The sequence below is a fragment of the Bos indicus genome, chromosome 4 (assembly GCF_029378745.1).
Source record: "Bos indicus isolate NIAB-ARS_2022 breed Sahiwal x Tharparkar chromosome 4, NIAB-ARS_B.indTharparkar_mat_pri_1.0, whole genome shotgun sequence".
Lineage (NCBI taxonomy): Eukaryota > Metazoa > Chordata > Mammalia > Artiodactyla > Bovidae > Bos > Bos indicus.
In genome coordinates, this window is record NC_091763.1 from 108,109,145 (window position 1) to 108,130,533 (window position 21,389).

A 21,389-nucleotide genomic window follows, 5' to 3' on the forward strand; every position below is an offset into this window, starting at 1 on the left:
GACTGAGCTTTTTTAAAGCTCTTTAAATTGAAGTAGGAAGTACAGGCTTCCCTGGTGGCTCAGTGGTACAGAATCTACCTGGAGACTCAAGAGACGCGGGTTCGATCCCTGGGTCGGACAGATCCCCCAGAGAAGGAAATGGCAACCCACTCCAGTACTCCTGCCTGGAGAGTGCCACGGACAGAGGAGCCTGGCGGGCTACAGTCCATAGGGTGGCAGAGCCGGCCACGACTGAGCAGGACGCGGGGCAGGCAGGGCCAAGCAGCTGGTTCACAGTGTTTCAGGCGTGCTGCTTCAGTTTTAGGGGTATTTCTTTTCTAGATTCTTTTCCATTATAGGTTCTCATGGGATACTGAAGTACAGTTCCCTGGGCTCTGCAGTAGGTCCTTGTTATTTTATAAATACATAGTAGCATGCCTCTGTTAATCCCAAATCCCCAGTCTACCCCCCCCGCCCCGATTCCTTCCCTTTTGGTACAGGTTTGCTTGGTACCCCAGACCCTCTGTACAGCTGTCTCTGCGGGGGGAAGGGGGGCGCGGTATAGGGATGGGAGCTCTGGGCTCTGCATTTGTGCCGAGAGGAGGCAGAAGGCTGGAGAACTGGCTCTCCCACCGCAGCACTGACTGTAGGAGCACTGTGGTACTCCCAGCTGTGCTCTGGTCCCTTCTACTTCCCCAGAGGGCTTCCTCCACCAATTTTCTGCACTTCTCTACCGTGGAACCAGTTCCTTTCCTCTGTTGGTTCTTTTTTCTCTAGCACGTGCAATGATTTCTGAAGGCAGTTTAACCTGTCCCTCCTTCCAAAGCCCGGCAAGGTAGACAGGTGCTACCTAGAACCCCCATGTTATAGATGTGGCAACAGGTCCAGAGAGATTTAAGTGTGAACATGCAGCCCGGGGGCTCTAGAAAGTAACTTCCGTGGAGGCTAGAGAAAGTATTCACCACCACCCCAGGTTGCTCTCGAAAATCAGGTGTGTGAAGAACTGCAGCTGTGAATCAACCTTTGAGTAGTTTTTATTTGGGGGGTGGGTATGTAACATTGATTAAGAAAGACTGGTCATCATAAAATACAGGTGAGAAAATGGATTAGACGTCTTCTTGAAAAACTGACCACAGGCAGGCACGTTGATAACTAAATATTTTTATTTCACATCTGGATTCAGTTTCACATGTATTTGCATAAATAATTAAAAATGATCTCTAATGATTATGCACAACCGCAGGCTGGTTCAACGGGCCCCGCTTTCATTCTCCACTTACAACGCGACCCTCCCGCTGTCGTAGCACCAGAGAGGAGACAGAGGCCGCTCTCATTCTTTACAGCAACACTGGGTTTGTGTCATGTACAGCAGCTGGGTGCGTTCTGCTTGTTTTAAATTTTAACAATCAGGCTAGTGATTTTTTATTTATCATTAAAAGATAATACCCCAAACTGTTAAGGTCAGAATAAAATGGTGCGGTTCTAGCATCCCAAGCTAGAAGGAATTATTTTTTTCAGTGAAAGGTCCACAGAAGACAGAGAGCTAACATTATGACATAGAAGCAAGCGTTTAAGGATCAACAGGAGGAGGTGTATGTGCTGGACAGTACGGAACCTCAGAGCTTTCTCAGCTTCAAAATTACAAACTGTTTTCTGGGGGTACATGGAGTGATTAATAAGAGTGATCAGGACTGAATTTGAGACATGACCCACGTTAGTTTTCCAACTGAATTTAATACAGCATATTTACTTTAAATAATGACACCCCACCCCACCCCCCACCACCGTCAGAGTAAAACTGAAATCTGTCATCTACAGTGCTCCCTGAATGATCAGAACATGAACAGTCTTTAAAACTAGCGGGCCTCCCAGGGGACAGGTTTAGAGTCCTGCCAGCCAAGGTGGACTGTTCTTGGTGAGCATGATGTTGTTGGCAAATGAGGTATGTCAGAGGCACAGCGACGGAGGTCAGCACTGGTCAGTTTTTTATGGCCATGGTCCAGAGCAGGGGATGGTCCGTCTCTACAGTCACAACACCAGATCCGTCGTAGGTGTTGGACGTGCTGACTAGTGTTCCAAAGCCAAGCATCTGATGTGCTGTAAGGACGTGAGAAGCAAAGGTTTGGTGAGAGCCAACTTCCCTCCGCGTAGAATGACTTTGTTGAGAGTTACCAAAAAGCAGTTAAGCACACACTTGGAATTAATAGACAATCTGTAAGTGAGATTCTAAAGCTGAAAGTTTCTATAACTTGCTGTGACCACTCCTCCTAGAGTGGGCTACTCTGTTTATCCATTTGCGGAATATGTCAGTCTCAACACTAAATTTCAGTGAAGTGTTTTCTTTTTCTTCTTTACCAATTGTAAAACCAACATCCATTTCTGTAATAGGTTACTTACTTTCTTGCCTGGGTACAATTTTAATTTTTTTGATGATTCAGAATTAACATTTTAATATTTACTTAAGCTCTATAAAAAGGTAGTTTTAGTTTTGAGTATAAATGATATGGGACAGAAAACTAATTATTTAAAAAAAAACAGTATAGGATTTGGGTTGTTTTTTCCCTCATAAAGAAAGACAAGCCAAAGTGAACAAGGCTTGCTTTGTGTAAAATTAATTGGAACTCAGAGGTCAAAAAGCAGACTTCCAGGTCATTACTTAATTGTCAAAGGTTTTGGAGTGATGTTGTATTATTAAAATTTATATATTTATAAATTACATAAATCTGTACACAAGTATATATATATATTTCCTAACAAAAGTTTGCTGAAGTTAACATGTAGGAATCCATTGGTAACCTCATTTCCCTTTGCTTATAAAAGAGCAGTTCACATTATCGACATGACTGTCCTGTTAACATGCCCTGATATAATCAGAAGAAATCAGAAAGGGAAAAATAAATGTTATGCAGAGAAATAAACAAATGTCAAGAGCCAGAAAAGGCCTCTTTTCCTTCCGACAAAGTGCAACTATGAAGTTGCACAACTTTGAAGTAAATAAAATAATTCAATTATAATGGTCACTCCCCGCTAGAGGGAGCCTGTTATCCTTCTGAGAAAATCTTGAAAAAGCAGTTTAAAAATTCAGAAACAGTATTACAGGATAATATATCATCAGTATTACCAGTTCACACAGGTTACTTACTAGAAGTCAAACTATTTCTTTTTCATAGTTGTCAACACGTTTACTAATGCAAACAGGAAGTTACAAACTGAAACTGCAGGAATGCAGAGTCAGCCTCATGCGACTGTTGCCCTAAGAGGCAATTCAGTGTTTTTGCCTCTCCGGTAATCTGGAGCTTTTCTTAGATGAGGTTTCTGAATGATATGAATAAACGTACACATTAAATTTACAAATCTAGGCATAACTACATATACAGAGGGTTAGGGTGATGGTTGTGGAGGGAGTCACAGGAAGTCTGTTAAGGAAAGAAGCCTTGTTCTCCTAAAGGTTGGGGAACAGTTCACACATTTCATACCATTTATTCAGAAAGGCAATTTAGGGGGCTTCAGAGGACTAGCTTTAGAGCTGGAAACTCCCCAGTGAAGCACTGAGTACACACAACCCACATGGACTCAGTGCGTTTAAGATTCTGGTCACTAATTAGGTTAAAATCCTAGTTTGTACCTGGCCTCAAAGAACAGGAGTACAAAATTACTTCTCTAGTTTGCTGTTGCACACAAATTCCTTTCTGAAGGCAGAGTAGGGACTTTGGATTATCCTGGGTAGACAACTATATTATATATATAGGTTTTTCTAAGACATTGTTGCATCCTAAATAATTTTTAAATAGGAAAAGAACTGCAATAGCTTTATTAGGACATGAGAATGTACAGTTTTTACTTTGCATGAAATATCTGAGTTAGGGCCATTTTTATCCAATCTTATACATCAGGTTTTCCTTCTTTTTTTCCGTAATGTTTAAAATTCCACCAGGATCAGTTATTAAACATGTTTCAGTTGGTTTTGGGTGCTATAACAAAATGCATAGGCTGAGTGGTTTAAATAGCAGACATGATTTCTCGTAATTCAGGGCTTGGAAAGCCCCAGACCAGGGTACCAGCCTGGCTGGTTCAGGTAAGACCCCTCTTCCTGGCCGGTTTACAGACAGCTGCCTTCCTGCTGTATTCTCACATGGTGGAGAAATCTCACATGGAAGAGAAATCTCTTCCTCTTTTTGTAAGGGTGCTAATCCCATTATGAGGGTCCCATGAGGTTCTCATTATCTCCCAAAGGCTCCAGCTCCAAATACTGTCACGTTGGGGATTATGGCTTCAATACATCAATTTAGGGGGACACAGATACAATGGTTACAATTCCATAACAGTGGTTACATATTGTAACCATAACGTAACAATGGTTACAATTAATAGAAAGGTTACAATGAACTTCATTTGTCTCCACCTCTATGAAAAGTAGAATAAAAATGACAGAAAACAAAGATAAATAAACTGAATACACAAAATCATGAAATTCAGTTTACTCTATCGCTACAGTTATTTTGGAGTATGTTTTTTTCCAAAGAATTATGCTTTTAGACAAAACATTCAAGTCTCTTTTAGAAGAAAAGAAAATATTTTAATAAAGTATTTGAAATTAATACTGAACTCCCCTCTCCCCAAATGTCTGAGGGTCAATCATGAAATAAAATACATAAGATTGGCAGAGAGATAACTTCCTGTAGACAGCAATAAAACAAATTACTTTTTATTATTTTTTCCTCTAGTTTTGAGAAAATTGACATATAATACTGTATAATGAAATGATTTACAAAATAAGTTTAGTTAACATCCATTACCTTATATAATTACATTTTTTCCCTTGTGATGAGAACTTTATAATGTCTGTCCTCTTACTACTTTTCAAATATACCATACAGCGTCGGCAAGGATTCTCACCATGTTGTATATTACATAGTCAGTACTTATTTACAACTGGAAGTCTGTATCTTCTGATCACTTTTATCTCATTCTCTCCACTCCCTGAGTCTGGCAATCACAAATCTGATATTTTTTCAATGAATCTGAGTCTTTCAGATACCATGTATAAGTGAGATCATATAGTATATATCTTTCTTATTTCCCTTAGCATAATACCCTCAAGGTCTGTTCATACTGTTGCAAATGGCAGGGTTTCCTTTTAATGACTCAACAGTATTCCACTATACACCACATTTTCTTTATCTGTCTGTTGATGGACACTTAGCTTGTTTCCATATCTTAGCTATTATAAGTAATGCTGTAATGAAGACAGGAGTGCAGTTATTTTTGGATGTAGGGATTTTGCTTCCTTTGGATATACACCCAGAAGTGGAATTGCTGGTAATATGGTAGATTTATGTTTAATTTTGAGAAACCTCCATACTGTTTTGCATGGTGGGTGTACCAATATACATTCCCAGCAACAGTGCACAAAGGTTCCTTTCTCTCCATGTCTTCTCCAGAATTTGTTCTCTCATCTTTTTGATGACAGCCAGTCTAATAGGTATAAGGTGATAACTTAGTGTGGTTTTGAGTTAATTTCCCTGATTAGTGATGTAAACTACCCTTTTCATACGTCTGTTGGCCTTCTGTATGTCTTCTTGGAAAAATGTTTATTCAGGTCCTTTGACCATTGGTTTTCTTCAGCTCTAGGAGGTCTTTATATATTTTGAATATTAACCTCTTCTCAGTATGATTTGCAAATATCTGACCCCATTGCTTTGGTTGTCTTTTTGTTTTGTTATTGTTTCTTTTGCTGTGCAGAAGCTTTTTAGTTTGATGTAGTCCCACTTGTTTTTTATTTTGCTCCCTGTGCTTTAGATATCATATGCAAAAAATCATTGCCAAGACCCATGTCACGAAGCATTATTCCTGTTTTCTTCCAGGAGTTTTATGGTTTTATTTAATGTCTTAATCCTTTATGAGTTAATTTTTGGGGAGTGATGTAAAAATAGGGATCTAATTTCACTCTTTTACATGTGAATATCCAACTTCCCAGCACCATTTATTAGACAGTTTTTCTCCACTGAGTATTCTTGGCTCTTTTTGTATTAGCTCACTGTATATGCGTTGGTTCTCAATTCTGCTTCATTGTTTATGTATCTGTTTTATACCAGTAGCATAATGCTTTTATTGTTTCCCTGGTGGCTCAGACGGTAAACAATCTGTCTGCAATGCAGGAGACCTGTTTCGATCCCTGGGTTGGGAAGATCCCCTGGAGGAGGGCGTGTCAACCCACTCCAGTATTCTTGCCTGGAGAATCCCCATGAACAGAGGAGCCTGGTGGTCTACAGTCCATGGGGTTGCAAAGAGCTGGACACTGAGTGACTGAGCGCAATGCTTATGTTATTCTATCTTAATATAGTATAGTTTGGATTCAGGAACTGTGATGCCTCCAGCATTGTTGTTTTTTTCTCAGTATTGCTTTGGCTATTTAGGGTTTTTTTTTTTTTTTGTAGTTTCATATGAATTTTAGGATTTTTTTTTCTTCTGTAAAAATGCCATTGGAATCTTGATGGGGATTGAATCTATAGGTGGCTTTAAGTGGTACAGCTATTTTAACAATGTTCTTTCAATTCATGATCATGGAGTGTCTTTTCATTTATTTTACTCTTCAATTTCTTTCATCTGTATTATAGTTCTCAATGTAGAGATCTTTCAGCGCCTTGGTTAAATTTATTGCTAAGTATTTTACTGTTCTTGATACTATTGTAAATGAGAGTTTTTTTTTTTTCCCAGATAAGTCATTGTTAGTATATAGAAATATTTTTGATTTATGTATCTTGAATTTCATATCCTGCAACTTTACTGAATTCATTGTTGACCTGACAGTTTTTTTGATTGAGTATTTAGGCTTTTTCATACATAAAATCGGAGAAAGCAATGGCACCCCACTCCAGTACTCTTGCCTGGAAAACCCCATGGACAGAGGAGCCTGGAAGGCTGCAGTCCATGGGGTCGCTGAGGGTCGGACACGACTGAGCGACTTCACTTCCACTTTTCACTTTCATGCATTGGAGAAGGACATGGCAACCCACTCCAGTGTTCTTGCCTGGAGAATCCCAGGGACGGGGAGCCTGGGAGGTTGCCATCTATGGGGTCACACAGAGAGTCGGACATGACTGAAGCGACTTAGCAGTAGCAGCAGCATACATAAAATCATGCCATTTACAAACAAATTTATGTTTTCCTGTCCAATTTGGAAGACTTATTTTTCTTGCCTGATTTCTCTGGTTTGGACTTCCAGTGCTGTTGACTAGAAGTGATGAGAGTGGGCATCCTTGTCTTGTTTCTGGTCCTGGGGGAACCGTCCTTAGTCCTTCACCTTTGAGTATGGCATTAGGGGGGGCTTGATATACGTGGCCTTCCTTTATGTACTGAGGTGCATCTCTTTCCTCCAGCTGGTTTGTTGAGACTTTTTATAATGAACGGATGTTAAATTATGTCGAAACTTTTCCTGCATCTATTGAGATAATCATATGATTTTTATCTTTCATTCTGTTAGTGTGACATACCGAATTTATTGGTATGCATATGTTGAACTGTTCTTGCCTCCAGGAATGAATCCTGCTTGGTCAATGTGTATGATCCTTTTAATGTGCTGCTGAATTGGGTTGGCTGTTTTGTTGAAAAATTTTGCACCTATGTTTATCACGGATATTGGTCTGTAGTTTTGTTTTTTTGAGGTGTCCTTATCTGGCTTTGGTGTCAGGGAAATGCTAGCCTTGTGACATGAGTTTGGAAGTATTCTCTCTTCTTCAATATTTTTGGATATTTTGAGGATTGGTGTTAATTATTCTTCAAATGTTTGGTAAAATTTATCAGTGAGAAGACATCTGGTCCTGGACTTTTCTTTTTCATGAGATTTTTGATTACTGATTCAATACTCTCCTAGTAATTGGTTTGTTCAGATTTTCTATTTCTTCCTAATTGAGTCATGATAGGTTCTGTGTATCTAGTAATTTATCTACTGTTTTTGTTGTTGGTGTATGGTTGGTCACTGAAGCTTCTTTATGAACCTTTGTATTTCTATATTATCAGAAAATCTCCCTCTTCCCCTTGGTTTATCTCAATAAACAAATATTTATTTCTTCAAAGAACCAGACCTTAGTTTTATTAATTCTTTCCCAATTGGTTTTCTAGTCTCTTTCATTTTTTAATGCTCTAAACTCGATTTCCTTTTCTGCCTAACTTTAAGCTTAGTTTGTTCTTCATGTTCTGGATTCTTGAGGTGTAAAAGGTTATTTGAGATCTATTTTCTTGAGGTACACATTTATAGATATAAACTTTCCTCTGAGACCTACTTTTGCTGTATCTTATAAGTCTGTATGTTTTGGTTCTATTTTCAATTGTCTCAATATACCTTTTTTCATGTAATTTCATCTTTGATCTGTTGGTTTTTCAGGACAGTGTTAAGTATTTAACTTCCATGTATTCACAAGTTTTCTAGTTTTCCTTCTGTTATGATTTCCAGTTTCATACCATTGTGGTCAGAGAAGATATTTGATAAGATTCCAGTCTTTGTGAATTTGCTAAAACTTGTTTTGTGACCTAACATATGATCATGCTAGAAAATGTTCTGAGTGCACTTGAGAAGAATGTGTATCCTGCTGTTATTAGACACAATATTCTGTGTATGTCTGTTACAACTTAGTCAAGTATTGTTCAAATCCATTGTTTCCTTACTGATTTTCTGTCTAGATGATCTGTCTTTGTGACCCCATGGACTATATAGTCCATAGAATTCACCAGGCCAGAATACTGGAGTGGGTAGCTTTTCCCTTCTCCGGGGAATTTTCCCAACCCGGGGATCAAACCCAGGTCTTCCACATTGCAGATGTATTCTTTACCAGCTGAGCCACCAGGAAGCCCCCATTATTAACCATGGGGCATTAAAGTCCCCAACTATTTGTTGTTAATTTCTGTTTATTTCTCCTTGTAGTTCTGCTTTATATAGTTAGGTGATCTAATGTTGGGTGGGTGCCTAAATATTTACAATTGGTATATCTTCTTGATGGAATGACCCCTTTATCGTTATATAGTGACATTCTTTTTATAATTTTTAGCTTCAGTTCAGCTCAGTTGCTCAGTCGTGTCTGACTCTTTGCAACCCCACGGACTGCAGCATGCCAAGCTTCTTCCCTGTCTATCCCCAACTCCTGGAGCTTACTCAAACTCATGTCCATTGAGTCGGTGATGCCATCCAACCATCTCATCCTCTATTGTCCCCTTCTCCTCCTGCCTTCAATCCTTCCCAGCATCAGGGTGTTTTCCATGGAGTCAGTTCTTCGCATCAGGTGACCAAAGTATTGGAGTTTCAGCTTCAGCATCAGTCCTTCCACTGAATATTCAGGACTGATTTCCTTTCAGATGGACTGGTTGGATCTCCTTGCAGTCCAAGGGACTCTCAAGAGTCTTCTCCAACACCACAGTTCAAAAGCATCAGTTCTACGGCATTCAGCTTTCCTTATAGTCCAACTCTCACATCCATACTGGAAAAGCCATAGCTTTGACTAGATGGACCTTTGTCGGCATACTAATGTCTCTGCTTCTTAATATGCTGTCTAGGTTGGTCATAGGTTTCTTCCTAGGAGCAAGCATCTTTTAATTTCATAGCTGCAGTTACCATATGCAGTGATTCTGGAGCCCCCAAACATAAAGTCTCTCACTGTTTCCATTATTTCCCCGTCTATTTGCCAGGAAGTGATGGGACCAGATACCATGATCTTAGTTTTCTGAATATTGAGCTTTAAGCCAACTTTTTCACTCTCCTCTTTCACTTTCACTCTCCTCTTTAGTTCCTCTTCACTTTCTGCTATAGGGGTGGTATCATCTGCATTTCTGAGGTTATTGATATTTCTCCCAGCAATCTTGATTCCAGCTTGTGCTTCATCTAGCTTGGCATTTTGCATGATGTACTCTGCATATAAGTTAAATAATCTGGGTTACAATATACAGCCTTGACTTAACTCCTTTCCTGATTTGGAACCAGTCTGTTATTCTATGTCCAGTTCTAACTGTTGCTTCCTGACCTGCATACAGATTTCTCAGGAGGCAGGTCAGGTGGTCTGGTATTCCCATCTCTTTCAGAATTTTCCACAGTTTGTTGTGATTCACACAGTCAAAAGCTTTGGCGTAGTCAATAAAGCAGAAGTTTTTCTGGAACTCTCTTGCTTTTTTCATCCAATAGCTGTTGGCAATTTGATCTCTGGTTCCTGTCTTTTCTAAATCCAGCTTGAACATCTGGAAGTTCATGGTTCATGTACTGTTGAAGCCTGGCTTAGAGAATTTTGAGCATTACTTTGCCAGCGTGTGACATGGGTGCAACTGTGTGGTAGTTTGAGCATTCTTTGGCATTGCCTTTCTTTGGGACTGAAATGAAAACTGACCTTTTCCAGTCCTGTGGCCACTGCTGAGTTTTCCAAGTTTGCTGGCATATTAAGTGCAGCACTTTTACAGCATCATCTTTTAGGATTTGAAATAACTCAAATGGAATTAGATTAGTGTCTATTTTTCCTGATATGAGTATGGCTACTCTTGCAGTGGAAAGGAAAAAAGAGGAATTAAGTTTTTATTCTTTCCCTTTCTTGAGATCAAAGAAGATAAACAAAACAGTGAGCAAGGCCTGAACATTCGTAGTTTTTTGTTTTCACTTTATCTGCTCCTAACTCTGAATGTCTATAACTAAGTCTGCTATTCTGTCCCCTAACTCTGTATGAGCTGTATGTTTCGCACCTATTGCTCTTAGACTCTATGCCAAATACGTCCTGTAACTGGTGCTCATCTTTACAGCAGTCTCTTGTCTTGTAGTTACCCATCAGAAAGAAGGCTGCAGAGCCATGGAATCGTCAGACTCAGCTACTGGGGTACTGACACCAGTCTATGACTGGTTTTGAAACAATGCAAGAGGAAGAAGACAAGATCCAAACACCTTTGTTCCTCATCACCGATCCCTGATGGTGAGCCTTCACCTTATATAAGCCCCTAGACTCCTCATGGAGTGGGAGCACATTTCTTGAGGGAGAAGCCTACTGTGTTCCCCTCTCTGCCGGCTGAGAATTAAAGGCACCTTTCTATGTCGTCCAGACTGTCTCTGTAATTTTTATTGAGCTTCGGTGGGTAGAAAAAGCCAGACTTTGGGGCAGCAACGCTACCTTTGTTTTCTTGGTTGGCATTTGCTTGAAATACCTTTTTTTCGTCCTTTCAGTCAGTCTGTGTCTTTAAAGTGAACCTTTTTGTGGGCAGTGTATTTTTTTTATTTCGCTTTTTAAGTCCGTCAGCCAATTCTGTGTCTTTGATTGAAGAATTTTATCCCTTATGGTTAAAGTAATTACTGCTGGTCCTGTTTTGTTACTTTGCTGTTTTGTAGTGCCGCTGTTCCTTGCTTCTTATCCTGCTGCCTTTTTTTGTGATGATGACTTTTTGTACCGGTATACTTTCACTTTTTCATGATCTTTTGTGTAACAAGCTTTTCCTCTGTGGTCACCATGAGCCTTATATAAACCATCTTACAATTATGATATCCTATTTTCAGCTGATGACAACTTAACTTCAGTAGCATTTCTGCAATTACAGTTTACTTTGTCCTCTGTCACATGTTACAGTTTACGTATTTTTTTATATTGTGTATACAGTAACAACTGTAGGAGTTACGGCTTCTTAATACTTTTTTAAACTTTTAAACCAGAGTTGTAAGAGAAATATGTGCCACTATTACCAAATTAAATAATCTGGTTTTGATTATTTACCAATACCAGGAAGTTATATACCCATGTTCATCTGATTTTATGATGTAAATAAGCATCGTTTTATTTCTGCGTGAAGAACTCCCTTTAGCATTTCTTGTAAGGCAGGCCTAGTGGTGATAAACTCATTCAGCTTTTGTTTGTTCAGCCAATTATGCCTTCATTTCTGAAGGACAGCTTTGCCAGGTATAGAATTGTTGACAGATTTTTTTCTTCCAATGTTTTGAATATATTATCCCATTCTCTCCTGGCCTGATAAATTTCTTTTGAGAAATCTGCCCATTATGTGAATTACCTTAAATATAATGTGTTCCTTTCTCTCGCTGCTTTGAAAAGTCTTTTTTGTCACTGACTTTTAGAACTATTTGGGTCACTCTATTGATATTTGATGTCCTTTGGGCCTCATGAATCCAAATGTCCACTTCTCTCCTTATTTTTCAGCAAGTATTGCTTTATATGGGCTTCCTTGGTGGCTCAGATGGTAAAGAATCTGCCTGCAATGCAGGAGACCTGGGTTTGATCCCTGGGTTGGGGAGATCCCCTGGAGGAGGACATGGCAACCCACTCAGTATTCTGGCCTGGAGAATCCCCATGGACAGAGGAGCCTGGTGGGCTACAGTTCATGGATTCGCAAAGAGTCAGACTTGACTGAGCAATTAAGCCCAGCACACATTGCTTTTATATATTTTCTGCCCCTTTATCATCCTGGGGTACACATAATGCAGATACTGTTTCTTTTGATAGTGTCCCATAATCACATAGGGCTTTCTTCAACTCTTTTCCTCTGATGGAATAATTTCAAATGCCCTGTCATTGCTTCTTTCTACTGCATGGTCAATTCTGATTTTAAAGCTCTCTACTGAATTTTTCGAGTTCAGTCATTATATTCTTTAGATAGAGGACTTCTGTTTGGTTTATTTTTGATGGTTCCCATTTTTTGTTGATCTCATTTTGTTCATGCATTTTTCCCCCCGATTTCATTATCTGTCTTCTTATAGTTCACTAAACTTCTTTAAGAGGATCATTCTGAATTCTTTGAATTTCATGGATTTCCATTTCTTTAGGGTCCTTTGTTGGCATTTTACTGTAATAGATTCCACTGGTACTACTATGTTTACCTGATTTTTCCTGATCCCTGCTTTCTTACACTGGTATCTGCACATTTGAGTAAACAGTCTCTTCTTCTAGACTTAACAGGTTACATTTGGCAGACAGTCCTTCCAGTCGGCTCAGCTTGGGATTGTGGACATGTGAGCTGGCAGACCCCTTGGACAGGTGGGGCTTGCCATCAGGGTGGTCTTTGTGGGCAAGGCCACTGCCTGAGCGCTGAAGTTGTAGGGTGTGTGCTGTGGCTGGACAGGACTGCTGGCTTGGTTCACAAGACACAGGGGGCGCTCTGTGGTTGCCTGGGCTCTCTGGTCAGGCCGCCTGGGTGGGCAGGACTGGGCACTGTACTTGTCAGAGCTGTGGTTATGAACTGGCTCGCCTGCTTGACCAGGACTGCCGAACGGGCCCCTGTCCGCACAGCCCGTTGTTTAAGGACCTAACTGTGCACCAGATCCTCTGGCCAGACAGTTGCTGGTTTTGCAGCGCAGAAGGTGAGACACACTGGTCCTGTTCTCTGCTCGAGTAGCACTACAGGTGCGGCTGGAGGACAGGCCCCTCGGATTCCATGTGCAGGAGGGGGCTTCAGCCTCACCCTTGCCTTCTGGGATTGTCACAACGGTGTCTTGTGTGTGGACAGTTGTTAGGGCTTCTTGTGAAGGCGACTGAAGTGGAGACTGACCCATGTTTCCATCTTCACGATGTCACTCCTTCACAGATTACTGTTTCATTTCTACCCCAGAGGACTGGCTGGCTGAACATTTAATTTCAATTCAACATTTAAAACACTCAAATTCAAAACTTTTTCCATTTTTGTTTGTACAGAGGAACTAAATATAGTTGTTCTAAGACAACCAGTAAGCCTGTTTTTAACTGTAGACAAAAAATAAAAGTGATAGCTATATGTGAGACTATAAGCAACGATGTAATGTGTGATAAACGTAACCTAAAATTGCTTGCTCTGTTTGAATATAAAAGTTGTGTCTTATCTATTAGCTTCAAAGACATCACCATCGATTGTTTTAAGGAAAAACCGTAGTCTAATGATAATAAGGATATTGGCTTGTGAGGACTGGTTAAATTCCTCTTCCAGTGAAATTTAATGTGAATTATATTATGGAACACAGAAACGTAGTCTGACTTTTGAGACTTTCATGTTTTAGAGAAATAGAAGTGAAAAAGATGGGCAACATTAAAATTGATTTTATAATTTTCATCCATTATCTCAAAGTTTTCTTTCCCGGAGCAAAGGATGAGAACTAGGCACTTAATATTCTATCGCTCTCAGTGATGTCCCACAGCTTTTCCCCAAAGCTGGAAAGACAGAAGACTGCAAAGCCGAGGTTGGCAAACTGGCAGAATTCAAATATCCAGCTCTCTTCCCGTCAGCTGGAGGGAAGGAGGGCCATTTGCCCTGGATTCCAGCCCACCTCACTTCTGTAAGAGTGAGGCTGTGTTCTTTTGAAGTGGGTGAGTGCGTGTGTGCTAGTCACTTTAGTCATGTCCAGCTCTTTGCAACCCTATGGACTGCGGCCCGTCAGGTACCTCTGTCCATTGGATTCTCTAGGCAAGAACACTGGAGTGGGTTGCCCCAGGGATCAAACCTGCATCTCCTGCATTTAAGGCGGATTCTTTGCTGCTGAGCCACTGGGGAAGCCCCTGTGAAGTGGGTGACAGTGTGTAAGGGAGTCCTTTGGAGGCGTCTGAAGCACTCAAGCATAGGAAAGCAAGAGCGGCAAGCACTTGATCCCTCTGCACCTGTGTGACCGTTCTGCTTAGATGCCACCAAGGAGGCATCTCGCTGTCAAAACCTGTGAGCCCCTTCATGATGTTAGTAGGTCAGACCTAGGATTAAACCATGGCTCTCCCACTCTCTAGTTCTATGAACTTGGTTATTTAACTTTCCAACTTCAGTTTCCTCATATGTGCAAAGTGTGGATAATCATGTCTACTTCACAGAGGAGCTGTACAGATTATACAGTCAAAATTCTAACACATAATAAGTATTCAAGAAATTTTCATCCCTTTTGCTTTCTTCTGTTATTCTGCCAATAAGATCAGAATTTCCTCTCCTACCTTAACAGTCTTTTAAAATGAAAAAAAAAAAAGAGAGAGAGAGATGTCATGATTTGAACAATTAGCAAATGCCTTAATTCAGCTACTAGTTTATAGCCAGCTGATACACAAAATGAGATAAACTCTGCCAGGCTAGGTTATGTGTGGTACTTAAAATCGTTTCAGGTGTCGTCTGCATACATGTATAAACTTATGTGTTTGACATGTAATTATGAAGGTTATAGACCCTGTGCTGGCACTAAGGATACAGACATGAATGTGTATGCCTTCAAGGTCTTTACCTTTTAGTAAAAGGTAAAGATGTGTATATAGTCTGATTCAGGAGATGGGATGGAAGCGTGAGGCAGGAGCTAATGAGGTTGGATCCAAAATGGGTTGTATATTCTAATGGGAGGCCATAGACATCCCATCCCCCAGAAACCTGGCTTCCCCAAAATCTGTAAGTTTAAGAAATTATTAAAAAGGTAATGCAAACATATCTAAAATCCAATAAAACTGAGGGAGTAAAAGAGAAGGAAGTGAACAAGCTTTGTGTGGGAGATGCTTGGCAAAGAAGTGGTATTTCGGATGGAGTAATTCTCCTTCATTCAAGACATTATCTGAGCACTTACTGTGTTCAAGGTACAGAGGGTTTTTATCTGCAATTTACAGATGAGGAAAATGAAGCTCAAGAGGTTAAATCCACAGGCTATGATGATCATAAAAGTTGTTAGACACATGTTACTAAGGGAGGTTAAAGCAATACTTTGAAGCGTTCTAAAAAAAAAAAAAAAAAGAACTGATGCTGGTCTTTTCCCCTGAAGTGCAGAACTGTCAGTAGCCTGACAGAGCAGCGGAAGTGGATGACTTAGTGAGACCGATACAACCGCTCTCAAGACTTAAAGGAATACTGTCTCTTCTATACAGACACATGTTTAATGAACCTATTATGATGAATCTCTAGGTTCCCTACCATCTTGGAATATTAGGTCAAGTTCTAGCAGCTAATTAGACTTACTGGACATCATTAACTATTTCAGACATAATGGAACCACTGTATGCTCTATATCCATCAATTATTCTCTGAAGATGCTCAGCCTATTTAGAGTAATGGCTGTACATTAAGAAAATGTGACTCAGGTTTTGTTAGCAGAAAAGCAAACCATCTGCCTCTAAAACCAATTCTCTGTAATTGGTCTTTACACTTTTACTTTTTTGAACTACAGATTTAAAAAATGTCCCTATGTACATAGGTGAGACAGACTATCTATTTAAAATTGCTAATTTACATTTTAAAATAGGAACTCGGAGTACGAGTATTATTATTAAAACAGCATTTATATTATGCTGTTATAAAATGGCATTTATATTATGGTGGCTCTTGAAAATTTTCAAAAATTAAATTGATATATTGCTTTTTCATTTTCTTGAAGGCAGAAAGTCAGACTGTTTCTAGTTTTGATGTGTAGAGTACATGAAACTTCTACTCTCTTAGCAAGTGTCAAATATTCAACTCACTATGCGTTGTTAACTGCGGTCACTATGCTATATTATCACATCCCCATGACTCATTTATTTTATGGCTGCACCTGGTGATCACTTTCACGCATTTCTCCCATCCTTTCACCCCACCCCCCGACTTCTGGCAATCACTGGTATGGTCTTTGTATATGAGACTGGTTTTTATTGAGTGTTTTAGATTCCACACATAAATCCGATCACCCTGTATTTCTTTCTCTGTCGGATGCATTTCACTTAGCATAACGCCCTCAAGGTCCATCCATGTTGCTACAAATGCCACGATTTCCTTCTTTTTATGGCTGAATAATATTCCTGTGTGTATGTATAAAATCTCACATTTTCTTTATCCATTTATCCATTGACGGCCACAAAGTTGTTAAAGTTGTTTCCATGTCTTGACTATTGCAAATAATGCTGCAGCGAACATGAGGGCAAAGACAGCCCTTCAAGTTGGTGCCTTCTTTTTCTTGGATTAAATGCCCAGAAGTGGGACTGTTGGGTTAGATCAAAGTGCTATTCTCGATCTGTGGAGGAACCTCAGTACTGCTTTCCATAGTGGCTGCACCGCAATGCGCAAGGGTTCCCTTTTCTCTACAGCCTCAGCAACACTTGCTATCTTTTTTGATAAGAAGAGGAGTCCAGCAGGTATGAGGTGAATGTAACTGACTGTGGCTTTGATTTGCAGTTCCCTGATGATTAGGAGAAAAGGCTATTCAGATCCCCTGCCCATTTTTTAATTGGATTGTTTGGATTTTTACTATCGAGTTGTGTGAGTTCTTTACATATTTTAGACATTAATACCATATCTATGATTGGCAAATATTTCCTCCCTTTTAGTAGGCTGAGTTTTCATTTTGTTAATGGTTTCCTCTGCAGAAGATGGCTTCCTTTCCTGCACAGAGGCTTTTTATAGTTTAATGTGGTCCCATTTATTTGTTATTTTTTGCTTCTGTTGTCTTTGCTTTTGGGGTCAAATCAAAAAAAAAAAAATCATTGCCAAGTAAATGGCAAGCCGCTTTTTCTGTACGTTTTCTTCTTGGAGTTTTATGGGTTCAGGTCTTATGTTAAAACCTTTAATCCATTTTCAGTTCATTTTTGTGTATGGTGTAAGATAGAGGTCCAGTTTCATTCTTTTGCATGTGGCCATCTTCTTTTCCCTACAGCATTTCTTTCTCCATTGTATTCTTGGCTTTATTGTCAAAAATTAGTTGACCATATATGCATGGGTTTATTTTGGGGGCTGTTTGGGTCCACTGATCTGCGTGTCTTCTTTTATGCCAATATCATACTATTTGATTATTACAGCTTTGTTATATACATCAGGAAGCATGATGCTTCTGGCTTTGTTAAGATTGCTCTGGCAATTTGAGGTCTTTTGTGGTTCCATACAAATTGTATGATTGTTTGTGGTTCCATATACATTGTATGATTGTTTGTTCTATGTGAAAAATGCCACTGGAATTTTGATAGGGACTGCAGTGAATCTGCAGATTGTTCTGAGTAGTATAGGCATTTTAACAATAATAATTATTCTATTAATGGAATATCTTTCCATGTATTTTGTTGCTGTTGTTCAGTTACTCAGTCATGTCCAACTCTTTGCGACCCCATCTACAGAACACCAGGCTTCCCTGTCCTTCATCATCTCCTGGAGCTTGCTCAAACTCATGTCCATTGAGTTGGTGATGCCATTCAACCATCTCCTCCTCTGTCATCCCCTTCCATTTATTTTAGTCTTATTCAATTTCTTCTAACTATGTCTTACAGTTTTCAGTGTGGAGATCTTTCACCTCCTGGGTTAAATTTATTTAGGCATTTAATATATAGGTTTTCTTTTTGATGAAATTATAAATGAAAATTTTTTTAGTTCCTCTTTCTGATAATTTATTATTAGTATATTGAAGCACAACAAATGTTTGTATTGATTTTTTTGTATCCTACAACTTCATTGAATTCATTTATTGGTTATAACAGGTTTTTGGTGAAGTTGTTAGGGTTTTCTCTATGTAATGTTACGTAATTTGCAAACAGTAACAATTTTACTTTTTCTTTTCCAATTTAGATGTCTTTTCTTTCTTTTTCTTGACTAATTGTTCTGGCTAGGACTTCCAATACTATGCTGATAAATGTGGTGAAAGTTGGCCATTTTTACTTGCATTTAATTCAATATACAAAAAAAATTATCATTTTAATATGTCACCAACATAAATAATTATTGAGATATTTTTACTTTATCATATTAAGTCTCTGAAATCTGGTATGTATTATATTTACACTTACAGCATATCTTAATTTGGACAAGTCACATTTGAAATGTTTAAGAGCCAAAGGTAGCTGCTGCTGCTGCTGCTAAGTCGCTTCAGTCGTGTCTGACTCTGTGTGACCCCATAGATGGCAGCCCATCAGGCTCCACCATCCCTAGAATTCTCCAGGCAAGAATACTGGAGTGGGGTGCCACTGCCTTCTCCAAAAGCTAGCTAGTGGTTACCATATTGATTAGACAGTACAGCTCTAGGTTATTTAAACAGGAACCATACTTAAGATTCAATTATCTGTTTTTCCAGAGGAACATTATCTTTTGGATTAATTATACAGATACTGATTTTCATTTCACCTGCATAAAGGGACTTTTACATTCAAAGTAAGCATATCAAATCCATTTGAAATGATTTCCTCTTATTATAGGAATGAATCAAGAAACACTCAGATGCTTAACATATGTTCAGCAGTGAGAAAGACTGCGTCTTCTGTCCTTCAGGATGAAGGTTTAAAAAATGTAGCAGAAATAAAATCAGTAGCAGAACATACGTGTGTACGTGCATGAAGTCACTCGGTTGTGTCCAACTCTTTGCAGGCCCATGGACTGTAGCCCACCAGGCTTGCCTGGAAAATTCAGGCAAGAACACTAGGATGGGTTGCCATTTTGAACTCCAGTGGATCTTCCAGACCCAGGGATCAAAGCTGCATCTCCTGCACTGACCAGAGGATTCTTTACCACTAGTGCCACCTGGGACGCCCTAGGAGAATATACCCCACATCCCGTAAGGAATATTGTGACTCCTTCCTGGACATGTGGCAGATAGTCCTCTAATTGTACCACTTACTCCAAATCATCACCTCTCCTTCCCACTCCTCTAAATCTGGAGGAGTGTCTGAGGTGTTTGATCACACCTCTCTCATGTGAAAGTATACTGAGGGACTCTAGTTGCCTAAAACCTTCCTGCCCCCGACCCTAAACATAATAGCCTGACAATTAAGGCCCTTCATCGTCTAGTTCCTCCCCTGTAACCTACTTGCCAGCAGCCCCCATGCTACTCGCTTTTCCCTTAATAAACCTAAATGTAAGACTAGATACTATAAAATTCTTAGAGGAGAACACAGGCAGAACACTCTCTGACATAAATCACAGCAGTATCTCTAGATCCACCTCCTAATGAAAATTAAAAAAAAAAAAATTACACAAATAGGACCTAATTAAACCTAAAAACTTTGGCACAGCAAAGGAAACCATAAATAAAACAAAAAGGCAATCCACAGAACGGCAGAAAACATTTGCAAACAAAGTGACTAACAAGGGATTAATCTCCAAACAGCTCAGTATTAAAAAAAAAAAAAATCAAAAATGGGTAGCAGATTTGAATAGACATTTCTCCAGAGACAAACAGACAGCCAAAAAGCACATGAAAAGATGCTCCACATGACTAATTATTAGTGAAATGCAAATCAAAATTACAATGAGATATCACCTCATACTAGTCAGAATGAGCATCAGAATGCTACAATCAGTAAATGCTAGACAGGGAGTGGAGCAAAGGGAACACTCCTACACTGCTGAGGTAGAGAAGAATACTGCGAGTAACACAAATAATATATTCTGTAATAAAAAGAATCTCCAAAGGCACGTGGAGAGAGGAAAACCTCTTCTTTACTGAAGACTGTCAACTACTAAAGGAGTTAGCAACAGAAGGAGAATATTAGCAAAGCATCACTTTGTAGCTTCCAATGTAATAACTGGTTCAGGTAAGGACCGTCACTGGATGCTAAAACCACTGAGTAAAATGTTGGGGACCAAGATATTTACAGTCTCCAAGTAATACTCCACCTAGTACTTTTAATTGAAAAAAAAAAAAAAAAAGTAGCAGGCAGGTCCTGTGAACATCATCTTAACCAAGCAATCAAGCTTAGCATCACCAGTAGCAGGACACACTGACATTACGTGCCTACTGATGCAAGGCTGGGGTGAAAACAGCATCACTTGCTGTAATAATTTCTGCCAAAAAGGCTTCAGCTGAACATAAACATGGGGAAAGTGTCAGTAATGCTGACTATGAAGCACGTGACAAGCTAGCAGCTCATATCGAGAAAGACGGAAAAGAGATTTTTCTGGATTTTTAAGAGACTAAACTGACATGACAATTAGACATAATGCATGGGTTGTCTGTTTTTTAGTAGGTTTTTTAAGTTACAAATAGTACATTATAGGGAAAATTAAGGAATATGAGTATAGACTGCAGAACACTATTCTATCAATGCTGTATTTTTTTTGGAATAGATAGTAATAGCACTGTTTCATAGGAAACAGTATTCTTGTTCTTAGGAGATACAAGCTAAAGAATTTCAAGGATCAAATATCACGTATTCAGCATAGTCTGAATTGGTTCAGAAAGCAAAATACACACACACACACACACACACACAGAAATGGAAATACAGGAGAATGTTCATAGCTGGTAAATATGGGTAAAAAGTGTATAGATTTTGCTGTTTTAAATTTTTTCTTTAGGTTTGAAATATTTCAATATTAAAATTTAGACAAAAATTTGGGAAACTGCCTAAGAACTTGTGGAGGGAAAGGGTTTTCATCTTGTTCACTCTGATTCCCCCAAAGCTGAAGTGATACCATTATAAGAATCAAAGCAAGAGACAGATGCTCACTGATTTGAAGGGCTTTAAAATAAATCTGGATGGAAGACAATGAATACTAAATTGAGGAAGAAATCAGCTGGC

General features: G+C 39.3%; 1 protein-coding gene across 4 annotated transcripts in view; it reads right to left on the reverse strand.

Moving 5' to 3' along the window:
* Window positions 1–1,124: 1,124 nt before the first annotated feature.
* Window positions 1,125–21,389, reverse strand: part of TPK1 (thiamin pyrophosphokinase 1) — a 384,981-nt gene continuing 364,716 nt past the window's right edge. For 3 of the 4 annotated variants that reach the window (XM_019959243.2, XM_019959244.2, XM_019959242.2), the window contains exon 9: window positions 1,125–2,076. In XM_019959243.2, coding sequence (XP_019814802.1) covers window positions 1,958–2,076 — 119 coding nt within the window. In that variant the 3' untranslated portion in view covers window positions 1,125–1,957. Of the gene's footprint in view, window positions 2,077–3,121; window positions 3,295–21,389 lie in introns of all 4 variants that reach the window. The other variant, XR_011566131.1, reaches the window with a different exon arrangement.